Source organism: Vipera ursinii (assembly GCF_947247035.1).
Source record: "Vipera ursinii genome assembly, chromosome: 6".
NCBI classification, from domain to species: Eukaryota; Metazoa; Chordata; class Lepidosauria; order Squamata; family Viperidae; genus Vipera; species Vipera ursinii.
The window spans coordinates 73,401,793-73,421,574 of NC_139515.1; the positions used below are offsets into that span (position 1 = coordinate 73,401,793).

A 19,782-nucleotide genomic window follows, 5' to 3' on the forward strand; every position below is an offset into this window, starting at 1 on the left:
AAAATAAGTTGGTATGGCATCCCCTACCATTTGGAGTTTGACTACACAAAATTCTAGTGAACATACAGCAGTCTTTATCCCATTCAACTTTCCCTGATAATGGTGGATGACAAGGGCTGTGCAATGTCTGTTCTATTCCTTCAGCACAAAGTGTGTGAAGTGGGAACCCAACACTGAATTTATAATGGATAGCAAACCAAATGTAGCTTGTATCTTTCATTCACAATGTAATCATATCTTAAATGTCTGCCTTTGATGCCTGAGTATCTTCTACCCATACAATTGGTCTTTGCAAAATATGTGTATCCATCTTCAACAGGGAGGTAGGGTGAGTCTATTTGCAGGTTCTCAAAAGGTTGAGTTACCCAAGTCTGAGCTCCTTTTGCTTTCAGAATCTCTATGTATTAAAGTCATTACATATGTAACAGTGCTATCAATTGCTCTAGGATGTATCCCAGAGGCAAATCTAATTTGCAAATTACTGAAGAAGCTATTTGGATAAAGAGTGAAATGTTTCGAAAAAACAAGAAAAGAAGTCCAGTTGTTATAATTCAGCTTCCAGACAACTGTACCTGGATGACTGAGAATCTTCATCAGCTAATTTTCAACACTTGAATCTACAAGTCCTTCCCCATCACAATCCTGTTTCAAGTAAATCAACTGTTAAAATAATGTTGTGGTAGAATTGATCAATGATCTGGAATTTTCTACATTTGTTTCCTTAGCTTCGCTTCAGACTTCAATTGAAAGATCTTGGTTGTAGGAGCACAAGTTGTGTGCTAGTGTGAAAACTGTCACTTGAGAATTAAACTTTAATGGCTTCAAGGCTGCAGGCTATGTGGTGGTATTCTGCATGAGTGCTGCAGGGGCTTACATCTGTTTTCCTGCTGTTTGCAGAATAATGCAGTTATGGTTTTTGGAAGAACAATTGCTTTCAGGATGGCCTGCATACCTATGGCATTTGCATTCTTCCTTCACCTTGAGGTGTGAACATTCTGTTTCCACAATTGTCCAGTTGCATGATAAATTCCTAAATGATAGTGTAAATATTTGATGATATCAAAAGTTCCAGACAGATCAAGAAGAGCAAGAATGGATGGGTCTGCAGAAGCCTGTACCTATTCTGACCCAGGGCACTCTGGCAAGCGCAGATTCTAGTTAAGAGTCAGTTTATTGCACAGTGACAGCTTTAATAACCCCAATGGGGTTAATAAGGCTCCAAACAAACTACCTGACAATAGCCTCTTAGTCAATACTACACAGTCCCACAACTTGAGTCCTGAGACAGTGACAAACACAATTCCTAGCACACAAATCAAAGTCCTAGATTCTGAAAACCCAAACCTAAATCCAAGGTTCACAGGCAAAGTTTAGAGTCAGCAAGGCAAGTCCAGGTTTCAGAGTCCACACGATGCAAGGTCCACAAAGTCCAGGAAGGTGCACACCAGAGCAAATAATTGTTCCTGACAAATGCACCTTACCCCTGCCTCTGCCTAAATCACCCCACACCAGGTGTTTCATGTGAGAAAAGTCAGGGCTGCTTCCTTGTGAGCAACGTCAATGATCTCCTCTGTGCCTCCCTCCGCTCCATTCTCCTCAGCCGTGGATTGGGCAGGGGAGGCAGCTGTTTCTCATCGGAATGATCAGTAGTCTTTAATCGCTGGTGGCTGTTGGTGGCCGATCCTCTCATGCAGGTGGCTATGGTCTGGTTGGCTGCTCCTCCCCATGCCGGACAGGCCTGGGACTGCATTGTGGGCCTCTGGCATCTCCAGGCATAATGGGAGAACCATGCCATCCCCAATGGATGATCCAACTCCTTCTCATCATAGCTGGCATCTGACATCACAGTACCTTCAGAGGTCATAATTCCATCTTTAGTCAGTTTTTCTGTGCTATCCATCTCACAGAGGAACAAGTTATGAAAGAGGAGCAAGTTTTACCTGACAAGACAGAGATTGAATCGAAAGTGGACCTACAAATGACATGCCACAAAAAATGTTACATTAGACATGCAAAAGAAACTGGCTGTTTTAATAATTAAAAGGGATAAATAATAAATCAAGAGAATAACCTGGATAATTTTTCTGTATGGGAATTACAAGAGAGACTTGAAGAATCTCATGAGAAGGGATAAAGAAGAAATGAAATCAATGAAAAGAAATCAAGTTCTATGACATTATTTGAAAGGGCTAAAGTTTGTTAAAAATAAAAGGAAGCAACATAAAGTTGGTGCATTTGATCAAGGTTAAAATATTTATAACTCCGAGGGAGATGTGCGGTAAAGAAATAGGAAATATAAATAAATAAAAATGTTATTTCTGGTAACCCTTCATGGATTTTTGCAAACACCAAGACTGAAATGACAATATTTTATGGATTTGTTTATAGATAAAAGAGGGGTCATGGGAAGACACAGTAGTTTGTTGTGATTTAAGAGATGAAAAGTTACTAAATTTGTTTATATTTTTCGTGATGAAGGTTGGGATTCACTTCTTTATATATCTTTTTCTTTACTATATTTCTAGTTTTTTTTCCTTTTTTTGTATTATGTCTCTCCTATTTTTTCCCCTTGCTGCCTTTACACCTTTTTTTAGACTGTTAATTTTTTACTTTTGTTAATTATAACCTTTAATAAAATTACTTGGGGGAAAAAGGAAGTTGACCGAATTTTAAAGTGGTTTCCTGTCAAGGTTTTGCATTATTCGTAACTCTAACCTTAGAGTTCCCCAACCTTTTGGGCACCAGGGATCGGTTCTGTGGAGACAGGTTTTTCCATGGACCGGAGGGGGTAGAGGTTTGCATGATGCTTGAATCACACAGATGGGGCTTCACTGATTTGCACAGACCAGTTTCTGGCATGCTGCAGACCAGTACTGGTCCACGGACCAGGGATTGGGGACCTCTGTCTTATCTCATTCAATGAGATTTTAGAGGAAGTGGTACTAGGAAGTAGTTTTAATCATTCAGATTAAATGAGTAACATGAATGAATACGTATCACTTTTTAAAAAAAGTCTCCCATATAGTTTGGATTTCAAGGGAGTTGCCAAAAGGTAAGGGTGAGAAAGAAACCCTGTGACATACACAGAAAATACAGCTGTTTCTTTTTTTTACTGTTTGCAAGTTTTAAAAACTTCTAAGTTATGAATTCCACTCCTAGATTTCTTATCAATGGGGATGCAGATTATGATTATTGACCACATAATCAGTATGAAAATCCACTCTTAAACTTTAATATGAATATCAGTCATATTTAATAATCGTTTATTTATAAAAAATGAACTGCAGCTAAAAATGAATCCAAAAATCTCTACAAAATAAATAGAAGCAGCAGTTTATTGCATGACTTCATCCCCTGCAGGAGATAGATATAAATATACATTATCTACAAAGTAAAGAAACTAGGACCAGTTTCAGTTCTCTCTGAATTGAATTGGACTGATCGCTATTTTTGGAACCAAGCTAATGCATATTGGAAGTCCAAAAATGAAATTACAATTAATATCCAATAGCTGATAAATGAACATTAAAGGTAATCACTTGGCATTCAATAGTTACAGTCTACAGACTTAACATAGAGATTTTAAGCAATTAACACTGTGCGGAATTTAACACATTTAATTAAACAACAAAAAAAACAGAGACAGGTTCAAAGAAGAATGGAGGAAATGGCACTTTGAGAAATGGTTCATTTTACTGGAGCAAGGCAAGGGTCAGGTATAAACTGAGGAAGCAGAAAAATAAAAATAGAAAGATGCAACATTAAAGTGTTGACTCAGGCCAACACTGGGTTCATTTTACCCAGAGCAATTTGAGCCAATAATCACACTGAAAGAGGTAACTGGGACTCAACAGTTTATTTCTATGCAGAATTAAAGAGAGGTACACCTAGGATCCATGTCCAAATCAAGTGTGCCTGTTGATGTTCAACAAGCTGATTTTATACCATATAACCACATTTTGTATCAGAATTTTCTATTTCATTATTTGTTCCTGATTTATTGAAGATATGTAGAGTTTAGGCTAACATCTCGTAAGTATGGGAAGCGCTTTTAATTAGCTAAGCTCTCTACTTCTGGGTATGTTTTTAACATGCTAATGCTAACGTGCAAACATGCGATGTCACGTGACGTTGTGCAACGTATCGGGACGGTTTTGCCATTGCCGGCAATGGGATGGGCGCAGCTTCTGGATGATGCGTCTGGCCCACGGGCCAAAAGTTTGACACCCCTGATCTAGACCATTGCCTGGATATTCTTGACCACAGCTTAAACTAAATGTCATGTTACCTTTCTATCTTCCAATAATGGCACACCACAAAACAGCAGAATTACGCTGGATCTCTGACTTAACACCCATTGGGACTGGTCTTGGAGAATGGTGTCAAACCAGCACAAGTCTATGCTGTCCAGCCCCAAACCCCGCAGCACACAACATTCATACATGTTGGGAAAGACTCACTGTGATGAAATAGAGGGAAAATGATACATGTTATACTGTGCCTGTCCTCTTTGTTACAACAAATGATACCCAATATTTAGCTACATTAGCCACGATGCTATCTACATCCAATTTTGATGGTTTGACCATATTTACAGAGGAGTTTGGCATCTTCCTACAGAGCCTCTCATTAGAATCCCAGAAAAAAGGGAAATACTTCTTTTTTAAAAAAAACCACAAAAGGATTTGCCCAACAGGTTTCTGATTCTATAGAAATAAGTTAGTACATCAATCCAGGAGTTCCATTAAGTTTAATCCCTGTGTTTTAGGCTGCTCTTTGTCCATTGGTCCTTATTTCTTTGTAGAACTTCTTTTTACTTAAGTTATCAATAGAATCATCATGATTTGGGCAGCTCTATGGTTTATCTTTTTTCAGTAGAGAATGATCCCACAAAGTTTAAATGGGTTTCTATTTTGTGTTGTATTCTATTCTGGAAAAATAATAGTGAACTTTGTTTAACTCTGCTGAGTATTGTGTCCCACAGAGGAAATACTAGAGACTGAGTCATCTTATCACATACCTCAATACTGTTGCTGTGTTTCATTCTTGTCACTTTTTCTCTTTTAATTGCCAGAAAAACAGTACAGATTCTAAGACACACATACTGTGACTTTTGAAGTGGATACCAGATATCTGAAAAATCCTTTAATCAGGAGAGGAGTGAGAGATTTGCTTACAGCACCATTCCCAAACTGGAAGTCTCACACACATCATTCAATCATGTTTGTTTGTTTGTTTTGCTGAAATGTATTGTAAATTTTAAGTAAAAAAAAAACCAAATCCCTATAAAAGCAGAAATACAAAAATAGATTCTGGAGATGAGTCATCTTGCACAACATGCCATTTATAATCTTAACCAACCAACTTAAAATTTGAGCAAGTATTTTTTACAAATACACAAAAACTACTTATGGTAAAAATAAACATGTTTTTAATTCTGTAAACAAATAATACCATTTGAAAATAACTAAACATTTACTCAACATACATATTGCTGCCAAAATAAATGAAGTAACAAAAGTGCCAAACAATAAATTTAGGCACTTAAAACCAACATTCAATATGTTTCTAGGCACAAAGTTTTGTGACATTTAGCTAATATAGCTTACTGAGACATTTGTCTTGTAAAAATAATTGGAAGAGTTCATATGAAATGCTTGTTAAAGTGGTTCTGAATGCAAACTTTTACCGTAAGTATATTTTCATTTAAATCATAGTGACCATTTCAACAATAGCCCTTTTACCTGGAACCCTCCTCCCTACTAATGTCCCAACAAAATAGGTAGCAGCTAATAATCTCCAATGCTCCTTGATAAACCTACTAAGGCTTATTACTAATTCTTGTTATATTTTAATTATTTCCACAACATTTAATAAAATACAGTTCCATTCCTTTAAAATGTCTACATAAAAATGCAAACTATTTGGCCTTGTTTTGAACTGATACTGCCATCATTTCTGAAACTCAGGCCAGGTACTGAACGTAACTGTACCTAGGAAAATCTCGAACAGTTGAAATTATAATACATTCCAGAATCGAACAATTAGCATACCCATTTACTTAAGATACGTAAATATCATTACACACTTAAGATAGGCATGAGATAAATTATGGAAGGTCACATACATGGAAGTCACATCTTATTACAGGCCTGAGTCATCAGGACCTTAATATAAGCACAAGCAGTCAAAAATGTGATGTTCACAAAAGAAAGCTCCTAGCTTAAGGGACTGCTATCCAGGCTTCGGCTTCTTTTTTCAAGATGCATTTTCCGGTAGGTCTCAAAGGTGGCTTTGGAATCCTTCATGGATCCATGGAATACTTCATTTCCTTCTAGTAGTTTTATTGCAGTGTCAAGTGGAATGTCATCATTAACTGCAAGATTAGCAACAAAACCATCCCACTATTTTAGTTTGATGTCTTACAATAGAAATATGCAAACAGAATATGTGTTTTGCTTCATGCAGATAACAAAATATGTTGTATCCGAAAATTCAGGTGGACCATTCTGAGCACCTTACAGTTTGGATGAACCAAAACTGAATTGTTTCAATTGTTAAAAGCTTTGGAAGTAAGCAAGACAAGGCCACTCTGTCCCATTCGCCCTCTATGGGGACCATGAGCCTGTCCTCATATATTCATAGCAACTTTATCTCCTTTTAGCTGCCACACACCTATCCCATATTGGTCCCTTCACTTATCTGTAGACTAATACTGGGAATCTGTGGGTGCACTGGTAAAATCTCACAGCCCTTCACTAAAATCACGCAACATAAAGCTTTACACTTCCAAACAAAGCCAAACAACATTAACAACTATCAAAAACAAGACCAACTTTTATCTCCTGGAGAAGGTAATTAAATAAGACCAAAGAGGTTTTGTGTGCAGTCCTCAAAATCAAATTACAAAGAAATTAATCCATCTGGCTCTGTCTACACCAGGGGTAGGCAATCTCGGCTCTTTTATGATTCATGGACAGCTATGCTGACTCAAGAGTTCTGGGAATTGAAGTCCATGAGTCATAAAAGAGCCGAGGTTGCCTACACCTGGTCTACACATTTAATTAGCCTGACATCTTTAATCTACCAGAGCCAGATACAATTGTCTAAGAAGCCAACAAGCAGAATGCAAATCTCTCCTGTTATCGATTGATTAACTAAGTTAATTTCACCTATCTCATTTGTAATAGCTAGATTAGTCTAGCAAAAGTAATTCCAAAAATACCAATGTGCTGGGATTTTACTTAAATATATATATAAAAATGGAAGTGAGAACCAAGTAATGTTTGGCAATCTGACTGGTGTTGATGAAACTTCTGTTCATCTCCTAAATCAAATAGCTAAGTTTTAGACATGGTTACCTTGAATTTCATTTTGTTCCGATTTTCTTCTTTTCGCAGGACAGTAATTTAACCAGTCTTCTCTCTTACTTTTGACTGCTGTAAATAATAATTATAAGCTTGTTGTTTGATAAAAGTAAGTAAAAAAGCTAGCCAGTTTGACTACATATGATACAATGGATAAGATACAAGTAGTCCTTGACTTACAACAGTTCGTTTAGTGACTGTTTGAAATTACAACAGCACTGAAAAAAGTGACTTATGACTGTTTTTCACACAACCATTACAGCATCCCCATGGTCATGTGATCGAAATTCAGATGCTTGGCAACTGACTCATATTTATGACAGTTGCAATATCCTGCAGTTATGTGATCACCTTTTGCAACCTTCTGACAAACAAAGTCAATGGGGAAGCCAGATTCACTTAACAATTATGGAAAGAAAGGTTGTTAAAATGGAACAAAACTATTGTCTCACTTAGCAACAATAATTTTGGGCTCAATTGTGGTTGTAAGTTAAGGACTAATATTTGCCCTAGTGGCTAATACACCAAACAAATTATATGAATTTATGCTATTTTACTATCTATACTATTAAGTTTTTGAAATTTAGGGAATTTTCATCAGAACAAGATGATGACTAGAGTAAAATCCAAACCTGTATCAGATACTACTAACTATTATTGTGTTCAGATCTTTAGCATGTTGCTACAGATTTCTACTGATTGATGACACCCAAAAATTAAAAAAAGCTTTCTAGACAAATTAAAGGATATAGATATAGAAATAGCAATCCAAATGCAGGATTAGCTTGCATTTGTAATATTTTTAAAAAGAAAATACCATTATAGTTTACATTGACTGATTAAAAGGAAACTCAACTGTACCTGTAACAGATATCCTGTTTTTTTCAGGAAGCTTTGTTGCTTCTAAAGTTTGTTCTTCAGAGGTGGACTTCCTAAATAATATTTCTGGACACATTTTGAATTCAAGCATTTGTGGCCTCTTTGTTTCAGACATTTGGGATGAAGAGCTGCCGTTTTGGTGGGGTTCAGAATCCTCAGTTCCATGACTTGATTTCACATGCCAAACCGGTTTGGAATGCACAGAATCCAGGCTTGTCAAATGAATAGTCTTCTGGGCAGTCCGTTTAAATGCAACTCTGTTCAAATAGTTTTTCTTTTGTTCCTTTTGCAGAAAAACAGAGTGTTTTTTTCTTTTAAAACATTTTTTTTCAGAAAGTGATTTCATAGACCACTTGTCTCGATTATTACTATCCAATGTGCCTTCTTTGACTGGAGAGTGGATGTTGGAAGGATTATCTCCTTCATTCCGGGATGCAAAAATTCGATTATCAAAATGTGAACTTTGACATTTCCATGCATTTTTCTTATCTTTTCTGTATGCATATTTCTCTAAATTTATTCTTTTAACAAGCTGCGTGAGATTTTGTTCAATATGCTGCTTAGGACAAATAGGTTCATTATTTTGTACTTTTTTGTATCCATATTGCTTCTCCAAATCTTGCAATTTTGTTTTAATTAAATGCTTTTGCGAGCCCAAGGTAGATTTATGCTCAGAATTTTCATGTTTTTCAGAAGCAACGCTAACACTGTTTAATGTTGAAGAGTGTGTGACCTCACTAGGCTGAGTTTCCAATCCTTTAAGCTTTTTTTCCATCATTTTTCTCTTTAGACTCCTGCTTGAAATTGGTCCTTTAATCACATGTGTTTCACTGGTGTCTCGTTTAATTTTGTATTTCTCAAAATTGGTACTATTCTTAGTTTCTATTCCTCTGTGACAATCAGTATCTGTTTTTGACTTCCGAGTTTTATTAAAAGACTTTTTCTCCAATTTCATTTTGGTGAGTTTTTTGATAATTATCTTTTTGAAGTCTGTATTTAAATGATACTGTGCTTCACTTTTTGAGATATTCCTTCTACCCTTTATCTGGTTGTGTATTTTATTAGTTCCAACTCTTTCTCTCTGTAGAGGCTGGGAATCTGCAGAATGAGACAGTTCTATACCTCGTCTTTTAGGTTCTTGTGAATTTGATTTTTCCAATAAAGTACATGGAGTAGTTGCTTGCTTTATTTTGGGTAGTTTTTCTTCCTTTACTTGAGGTTCAGTTTCTTTACATCCAAAGGTTTTATTTAAAGCTTTGTTACTCTGATCTCCCAAAAGAAAGATATTATTGGCTGTGTCCAATATGGAATTCTGTACTTCATTTTTTAGGCTACAATCAGACTCATTGGATTTTGATTTCTCTTTAGACTGTGAATACAGATCAGTTTTTCTCTTCAAACTAGGTTCTTTAGCTAGCATGCATGAACAAGGCTCCACATTATATTTTGAAGCTAACCATCCTGGCAAGCAGCAGTATGTTCGTTCTGTTTTTCCAAGTCTTTCAGACCTGATAACTTTGCTGTCAACATTTAAGTCCTGGTCAGACTTCCTGTAGTGTCCTATACGTTTATCTTTTGAATCCATTCTCGTCTGGTCATCTCCATGGTGATCTAGCTTGTTAGATGATTGTTGACTGCATTCAGGAAACACTTCATTCATTTGTTGGGAATTTAGGATTACTATTTTAATTTGCTCTATTGCACTACTAGGATCAAGATTTTTCTCATGGTTCGTAGTATTTTCTTTATCTTCTTTTTCTGTCAGAATAGTTGTAGAATCTTTGGTTTCCATTCCCTTTACCATATTCAAATAGCCAATTCCGTAGGGAAATTCTTTTGAAAGCTCAGTTAGCTGGTTGTTCAAAAACATTACAGAGGATTCAGTGATGCTTCCCAAATGGGCTTCCTTGCCTTCATCCAGGATATGCCCCGATTCCCTCTTTTTTCTAATACTGGATATGTTGTTTGCCTCACACAGACCCTCCTGATTTTCAAACACCTGGCTATTGGACAAATTTGTATTGCAACTGTAAGATACTTCTTCCTCAATTTTTTCCCCTGAAAGTGAAACAACTTCTAAAAAGTCATTGTTCTTTCGTTTCTCAGAGTTGCTTGCATTTGTTTCCATTGAGGTTTTGTCACATTGAGGGCTTTCTAATGTTTGTAAGTCTTCAGGTTTTCCTGTAAAAGCTTTGGATAAACTCCCTGGTGATAGCAATATGCCACCTTCTTCTGAAAGACTCATCCCAACTTCAGGGTCATTTTTCAAAAGGCCAGGTCCCTCCTCATTGTGTTGCAGAGAAGCCATGTGTTCTTCTGAAAGCTTTATACCAGGTTTCAAAGGGCCAGTACTAAAGATGTCCGCTATTTGTGAATTATAAAATGCATCACCCTGTACAAGAGTACATACACTGGATATTTGCAACATACTATCTGTCAAGTCAACTTCAGCAGTATTGCTGGATTCCTCCAAATTTGGACCATGTTTTTTAGATGTTACACATTTTTGAGGAGATGCACTTAAATGTTTAGTGATCAGTTCACATAGATGTTGGTCTCCTGAATCAAGGGCATATTGCTTTAATTCAAGTGGTGAGGAATTTGTTTTCTCTTGGTTTAAATCAAAAGAATTATTTGTTCCAACTTCTGTTTTCATTGTTTTACTTTTTTCTGTGTATTTGTTTGTTCCCTGGTGCACATTTAAAGCTTCACAATATTTATAGGAATCTGTGGGTGAATAAATAGTTCTTTTTTCTTCATTATTACTATCTGATTTTGTAGATATAAGTTTTTCTAAAGTATGGACACTGCCTTCTTCATTAGCTGGATAAATGATTTCAGTATTTTTCTGCACATAATTATTTTTTGACAATACCCGTGGAGTAACAACAGCTACTTGAGGTTCAGAGCCTTTTGGCAAATTGGAATTTACTCCATCAAGGTTTTTTTCAAAAGATGAAGAACTATAAATCTGAGTCCTTTCAACTGTAATTTTAGTGTCATAATTTTGAATCGATATATTGGGGAGGTTTTTCAAATTTTGGGGGGAACCTTTGCCATCTATGCCATCACTGGAAGATTCAGTATTTCTGTTTAATAGTTCATTTAAAGATTTTGGAAGGCATTTTCTCCATAGTGCCAGGCTTGTTTTTAGTTCTTCCAAAGAACAAGTTGTTTCTACACCATGAGTTCCAGTTATAGCTTCAACTCCTTTGGAGATAGAAGAACTAGATGTATCAGCTATCTTTTCACTATTTGTAGGTTTCTGAAGACGAGTGTTTTCACTATGCTGAATGCAGCATGCAGTAGAATTACCATGTTCTTCTTTTACTGAGTTTTTCGTTGAGGATGATCCCTGAGAAATATCTGAGTTCTGAACCAAACTCTGATTGCTATCATTTAGACACTGAATACCATTTCCTGAATCTTTATTCTGTTCAGAAGAATTAAGTAAGCCACTGTTAGGTATGGCTATTTTTTCCAATTGATTATGAGCAGATTTAATGATGCTTGTCCCTTGAGTAGAAGCAACAGGAGTGACTTTATAGCTTAATTTAGTAGTTCCATCAGTGTTAACAGAATTTCCAAACGCATCACCATTAGAATCAGTACATGAATTCTCTTGAACAGTGAAATGCTTATTTTGGTACTTATCTCCACCTTCAACCTCAGCATTAAATAACATATTTTCATCACCAGTACCTTTCAGCATATTCCACAGAATTGGCAATAAATGATACTTTGTTTTCTGTGGTAAGACTGAGGAATTGTGCAAATTAGATGAAAACTGATTAGGAGTGACTTTATCTGAACAAACCTGCTGGATAGTACGTTTTATTGACGGGTTGGTATTATTAGGATTTTGATTATTTATAGACATATTAGAGGTCTGCCCACTCTGTAGAGAAGATAGATATTTTTTTTGTTTTAAACTAAAATTGTCTTTAAGTTTTAATAATGTATTTCTCATTTCATACAAGGCTTGAACATCTAGGGATAAACTGTCTCTAGTTTTTTTAAATTTATCCTTAGATAAATTCTCATTACTTATGTTCTTTTCTAGTTGCAAAGTTTGATTTGTTTGTTGCAAAGGTTCAGCAATCTTAACTGTTGTAGCTGTTGTTACATTGTTAGAAAGATTACCTTCAACTTCAACAAATGACTTTATTGATTCATCAGAAAGCTGCATTGCTGTTTTTAGTCCATTTACATTACAGGCCGTGGGGCCTACCACATTTGTTTCTGTACAGGATGACAGAGATTGAGATTTCTGATCAGGCCGAACAGAATATAAATTGCTATTCTGATCAATCAGAGAAGTATGATAACTTTCAACTTTTTCATTAGATAAATTTGCAGTTGGTTGTTGCAGAACAAATTGTCCACTGTTCACTTGTATGGGAACCATCAGGTCCGATAGTGAAGAGTTTATATTAGTAGCTTGGACTGCATTTCTGTAATCGTAATGAGAATATATTGGATATGGTGGAGGATTTATTTGATCAGAAGCATAAGGTTGTGATTGGATCGCTACTGGAATAGCTGGATTTGGGCATTTCTTTGCTGAGTAATCAGGATACTGGACATTTTGCTGAGGAGATAAATAATAATTCGATGCAGAGTTAAGGGACACTGTAGCATTTGCTTGGGAAGTAGCAGGCCCATTCATATAATAGTAGGGCATCAATGTTGGGGACCCTTTTGGAGATGAAGAATCTAAGGGAGTTTGCTGATAAATAGAATTTGAACAATTTTGCACTGGCCGATTACTGAAACTACCCACAGTCATATATGCATTTGTCTTTGGATGCATATTTTGCACAGAATTAACTGTACTTCCCTGTAATGCTATAGAGGAAGAAATATGCATGTTCCTTGGTAAATTTGTATTCTGAACATCAGCTGCCATTTGGACTGTCATGGTGGAAAGTGAAGATGGAGACAACTTATAAAAATTATTGCTTGGTCCAAAACCTGTTTTAGACACTGCTACTTTAGGAAATACTGGCCTTAAGGTTTTAGAAGCCCTGTTATGTTGAAATTGTCGTTTATTTGTCAAGATATACTTCATACTTGATGGAACATTTGAGGTTTGGTTGTTTCCAGAATTACAAAAGTTCTGCATTATGGCATTTGGTTGGGAAGTAACAGAAGCAGCAGAAGTAACCTGAGGCATCAGGTACGATCCATGTGTTTGCAAATTATTGATTGTCTCTATATTCCAGTCCATTGTGCTGAAAGTTCTTTTAATTTTCAGGAATCTAAGAGGAGAAAAAAGAAATCATACTTTTATTTATATCCATCAAATGAAACTATACAGCTCCATATCAAAATACTATTTTACAAGCTATTCCTTCCCAGCCCCATATAAATGAAATGAACATTTCTGCTATCATCCTATCCCACATTAAAGTATTTTAAGAATTTATAAATGCTAGCACTAATACAGGGAAGTTAACACATCTCAACAGTTTTACATTCCACAACAATATTTTAATTTTGGTAAAATTAACAGTATATATACACAACAGAAGTTTAATCAAATTTAAGCAAGAATGGTCCCCATACGTACATCACATAGAATGGTAATTATAGTTAGTTAAAGCTTGACTTCTTAATACAGCCTGTTTACAAATATTTTAAGATGCACAGAAAGGGGAAACTAAAAAGTTAAGAGTTTTTTCACTTTTCTTCTCTTTTTTTTAAAAAAAATATTAGTATCCTAATAGTTGTTTAACAAGCTTTGTTATCCTATTTGCTTGCTTGTTTTTTAAAACATTTATATAGCCACCCAAGCAGCATATTTGTTTTTAGCATACACAAACAACATTAAATAAGAATACAATGGTGATATTCACAAGATCTCTTCCAAAGTTTGCACACCAATCAGTGCTGACAGTGGTTTTATATAGTATTTACCACAAACCAGAACATATCTGATGTCAAAATGTCAAAAGATATTTCCTGTATCCTAATAGCAACAGCTTTTGCAATGTTTTATAACACTAAAGAAAACTATAATTTAGACAGTTTAACAGCAAGTCCTAAGAAATGTTAACCTATTCATAAGATAGTTATTTCATTCGAAAACTTATTTCAGCAATTTAAGTTTAGTTGTGATATCTGCAATTCATCATTCTTCCTTTCTGCCTATGCTTTGTCCTATGATATACTTTGGGCTCAATTTTGCTGGCTAAAATCTCTGTCTTATCTCAAAACCTGGATTAGCTTTTTATTGGGGATGTGAGCCTTCTCTATCATAGCAAATACTTTGATACCACCCACAGAAGATTTTTATTGTTATACTTGATTCTGGATGAAGACGTAATCCTTCGCTTACTACCGGACACTTAGCAACCATTCAAAATAACAGTGGACATTCCCAAAAGCTACTTGCTACCTATTTTCAAATTTATGACCACTGCAGAACCCCTGCAGTTAATCATCCTTACGACTGACCAATTGACCAAGGGATGCTGCAGAGGCTTCCCCTACCTATCTCCTCTCCTATCCGATACTGCTGGGTCTCCACAGGCCTTCAGCCTCCTCCTAATGCAGGCACTCAAGTCACCCGAGAGAGCCTCAAACTGGCTCCAGAGGCTACCAGTGCACATTAGCCTGTTGACAACCAATTTGGCCTAGTGGTTAAGACCTTGTCAGTAAGTGGGAGACTACAAATTCAAGTTCCACCTTAGCCATGAAAGCCAGCTGGGAAACTTTGGGCCAGTCACTCTCTTTCAGCTCTCTCTCACCTCCAGGATCATTATTGTGGAAAAAGAAGATCCAATTGGGTCGGTCACCAGGACCAGACGTTTAGAGAGACCACAATGTATGAGAGAGAAATTCCCTGAGGATGGGCTCCAGCACAAGTCCAAAATCTTGAAAGACTAAACCTCTGGTCCCGATGATTGACCCAGATTGGATCCTGCAACATTATTCTGAGACATATATTTCCCTTCATTTGTAAAAGAAAAGGAGGAAGGTGTGCTGGATATTTTCATAATCTTCAATTATTTGTAAAAATAATAAAGGCGTATACAAATAAATACATTTTTTAAAAAGCAGGCACTTAACCACCCAAGAGAGCCTCAAGATGGATGCAGAGGCTACTGACATATGCAAGGCTGTTGCAGCCTGCAGGTCTCAACCTGCTCCCAACCAAGATAGTCAGCCAGCTCCAGGGCCCGCTAGCATCCAACTTATCTTTCTGTTTTTCTGCTGGTTCCAAAAGCCAATGCTGCCGGCCGCAGCTATCCCATGGGGCAGGTGGGTGGCGGGGCGGTTCCGCTGAAAGGGAAGCCTCATGGCTGCAAGGCTAGGGCCATGGAGGTGCTGGGGAGGGGGTGGTGCTGATCTACAAGCTGGTAGCATCCATCAAAGCCAGAACATGCTCAGCCTTAGATCCATGGGGCAGCCCTGGAGCCATGAGGAGCTGCCCTGCCACTTCTGCCCTGCCCCCTGGGTATGTGCACAGGAGGTGGCGAGCGCTGGCATCCTGAGTGAAAGGGAAGCGCTCAGAACGCAGCCAGCCTGCAGGGTGAGACAATCGGCAGGGAAGCCGGGCTCCGCACACTTGCCGCCTCTTGTGTGCGTGCCCAGGGGGCAGGGCAGGGGCAGCCCCTCACTGGTTCCAGGGCTGCTGTGGATCTAAAGTTGAGCACATTCTGGCCCAGAGAGCCACTACCATGTTGTAGATTAGCGTCTGGTCTCCCTGCTCCAGGCCAAGGTGCCATGAGCTGGTCCTTCACTGTTCCCAGGGCAGCTCTCTGCAGGCCAAATGTAACCACATGGCGGGCCAGATCTGGCCAACGGGCCTTTTGTTTGACATGTCTGTTCTAAAAGGTACACTTGAAAGACCCCCTTTGTATTAAGCTTGCAAGCACACAAAATAAAACCCCTTTATCTTGTGGTTAGACAGACATTTGGTTGTCAAGGCAAAAAGCTTGTGAGTTCCAGTCTACATTACAAGGTTACAATAAAAGTAAAAGAAAGCCCCATGTTGCTTGGCCTTCAGTTCCATCCTAAACTTAATTGAGCTTTCCCCCCTAAACTTAATTGAGCTATCCTTTTCAATATGTTATTCCTTTCCTTCACTCCTTTTATTTACTGTCTCCCCAAAATGTCCAGACCATCTACATTTGTAAAAAACACACACTTGCACTTGAAACTCAAGTAACTGGTAAACTTCTGATGCACATTATAGGCATGCAAAGCATTGGAATTGATCCTCAAAACTGTCCTAGCTGATTTACTGAGCCACAGGCAAGTGTTTTCTTTGCATTTTTGCAGATTTTATAGCATTTTTAAGCATCATATCTGAAGCATCCCTAACGTGCATGTTCCCTCCCTTCCTATAAACCCAGAATTAATATTCTGAAGTGAATTTTTCAAAAAGAAGCTCCTCTTTTTCAGGAGTAATAGTTGAGTTGAGTTTTTAACAGTATTTAAATTTGTGTGAGCAGGCAAGAACCATCTGAATTTTTTCTCTAGCATTATATCACAGCTGACCCCAGCCAGTCTTCACAAGATGTGAAAGCTTTCTCATGTATACATTCATGACAGAGTGAGGCCATGTCAATTAGTTTGCTCAGATAATTCAAGTGCTATGATATAATGACCATCTAATTAGAGTGTGCCAAACATGAAACTGTGGAGGTGCTGTGACAGCTATTACTTGCTTTCTTAGCTGTGCTGTGGAAGGTAAGATTACAAAAGGTTAGGGTAAGCAGGCATGGAAATCAAAACAAGCTGCAAAATTCTGTAAACTATGGCTACAGAGTGTCATGAGGTCCTAATGTGTTGATCGGGATTGCAAAAATCAAGATTCCTATATTGAAATGGCTGAAATAAAGACATACATCCTGAGTGTGGGGGAAGGATGATAGGAAAACCACGAAGGTTCTTAAAATAAAGTTTGCTCAAAATCTTCTTGTTATAGGATGTGGGCACAGATATTTTAATAACTTCTTTATACTTTTATTCAGACAACTGTGTTTCCAGCTCATATAACCAAGTACATATAAAAGCACGTTAAAGGAATCATTTGGGGTCTTTCTCAGTCTAATGGGAGAACCCATTTTTGTCCAAATCTGAATACACATGTGACTCAAGAGAGAACTGTTTCTTTGTTTGAGTCGAGTCATACCTGGTACTCCTAACAAATTAGCTTTCAATGAGCTTTACTGGTTTCTCATGTTTTATTCCATACTGCTTCAATAAAGTAAAAGAAGTTATTAACTGCCATTTATCAGCATTTATGAAGAGCCATTGAAGAAATAAATGAATATAGGTACTATATGTTCGAGGTCCCCAATCCCTGGACCCCGACCCACTACTGGACCGTGGCCCATTCAGAACCAGACCACGCGAGTGGCAGGGGAGCGCACAGCCCTACTTGCATGAGCGGTGGGCGCTGATGCTCACAGCCTCATTCACCCAAGCAGCGGACATTGGCACTCACATCCCCACTCACACTCGCATCAGACACTGGTGCTCACAACCTCACTGTGCAAGCAGCAGGCACACACATGCCTGTCCCTCGTGCAAAAGCATCCCCTTCCCCTCTGCACCCAGCTGCCAACCTGTAAAGGTTGGGGAATGCTGCTATAAGCTGTAGAGACTTTTTTTTCCTTTTTACGACCCTTTAATCCCTTTATTCAGGGTGGAGTTGGGGCGACTGAATGGAGCTCCGCATTTACTGGCAGGATGCCCTTCCTGATGCCTATGCAGAATTTGCAGCAGATATTTTCTCTTTGCACCCTGATAAACATCTGTTGTTGCCTAGGATTGAACTGTCAATCTTCCAAGTGTCTTCACTTCTAGACCACAGCTCCACTCATAGTCATATAGCTGATATGAGCCACAGAGACTAACAATTGTAATATTTGGATAATAATCTAATACTTACATTTTCTAAGAATGGGTTTTAGTGAACGTTGTTGACTTTTCAGTGTTGTTAATGTCACATGACACTGTTTTCTGAAAAAAGAAAATACAAGAATTATGGTTCCTAAAACTTGATGCATGTTTCCCCATATTTGGTCAGAGCCACATGGAAAAAATATTCCACAGTTTTCTTAATTAACAATGAATATATTATCAGGGCTTGGAAACTAAGCAGTCTAGCTTAAAAGACCACAACGAATTCCAAGGATGGATGTAAGCTAGGCTTGAAAGTCATACCAGCATTTCAGAAGAAGACAACAGCAAACCATTTTTCTGCATGCAGTCACTAGGAGTGGAACTCGATTTGAGGGATTTCTTTGGGATTTATTGGTATGTGAAGCCCAGTTGCCAGCCTGGCCCAGCAGCCAAGTCAGGCACACCGCATCAGCAGTGGGAGCAAGATGATGATAAAAGTCAGCTGGGATGGTGGAATGCAAAAGCTTTTACTGTTAGAAAAATTTTCTTGAATCCAATAAAAAGCTATTCCTTTTTGCAAATACGTTCTTCCTTGCCAAGTGTTCTGGAACAACTGAACAATTCCGTCCCATTTTTCTAATGAGTTTTCAAATACGTGAACACAGCCATCATGTTTCTCTGCAGTCTTCTTTTCTACTGCCTAAATTTATCCTATGCTTCCAATTATTCCTTACAGCTTTTATTATTTTTTCTTCCAACCTTTATATGCTCTAGTTTGTCAACACCAATCCAAAATGAAGAGACCACAACTAGATATAATATTGTCCTACTGTAGTGGAACTAACTAAAAATGGACATAGGAATAAATTGATATATTTCAAAAATAGGAACCCAGCTCCCCCTTAAATTGAGAGGAAGTTAGAAAGAGGATCTACAACATTCAGAGGGACTTAAATGTAATTGTTGAGAAAATAAGAGGATAATGTATAGACACATCCAAGATTCTATAACCTAGTTTCTTTGTCCTTGTAATAATCCCAATTAATAGACTTTTACGAACTTACCTTTCTTGATTACTATTAGTGTCATAGTTTCAAACTGTTATGCACATTCCTTAGATCAGGCCCAGCATGGACAAAGAGACAGACTTCTAATTCTGATTAAGTCACATGTTTATTCATATCTGAGCAAAGGCGGATCTTCCCTGTGCAAATTTCAGCAAGCATTTATATTTTATTTGGTTATGTAAGTAAGGAAACACAAACTGTCTTGTGGAAGAGTAGGTAAACAGAGAAGTTACTGAAATGTCCATATCACTCTCTCTCATCCGTGTGCATAAGCAATTTCAACAAAAAAATTTAGAACAGGGCTTTTCAACCTTTTCACAGATTGTACCACTTTTAGGACATGACAATATTTGAGTACCACCAGTGCTTAGCAAGGTGTCAAAAACTTGATGACTAAAAAAAGTGGGGGGGGGGGATTTTGGGTTTTACTGATTAGATTCATTTGTTGATATAGAAATGGCTATTTATAATATTATGGAAAAGTAAAAAGTTGAGGTTCAATGTTAATGCTTGCTTCTACTGCAACAGAGGAACTCTGTTCTTTTTCCCTTCTCCCCCTCACTTTTTCCCTTTTTCCTCCCCACTGTCTCCTACTATGTGCTTTTGTA

The 19,782-nt window shown here is 37.5% G+C and overlaps 1 protein-coding gene across 1 annotated transcript in view; it reads right to left on the minus strand.

Annotated features, from left to right (window-relative positions):
• Positions 1–5,326: 5,326 nt before the first annotated feature.
• Positions 5,327–19,782, minus strand: part of RESF1 (retroelement silencing factor 1) — a 36,081-nt gene continuing 21,625 nt past the window's right edge. Inside the window, exons 3-6 of the mRNA XM_083365145.1 lie at positions 18,154–18,224; positions 8,229–13,507; positions 7,362–7,439; positions 5,327–6,376 (exon numbers count right to left, since the gene is read on the minus strand). Coding sequence (XP_083221271.1) covers positions 6,219–6,376; positions 7,362–7,439; positions 8,229–13,476 — 5,484 coding nt within the window. The 5' untranslated portion in view covers positions 13,477–13,507; positions 18,154–18,224 and the 3' untranslated portion in view covers positions 5,327–6,218. The remainder of the gene's footprint in view (positions 6,377–7,361; positions 7,440–8,228; positions 13,508–18,153; positions 18,225–19,782) is intronic.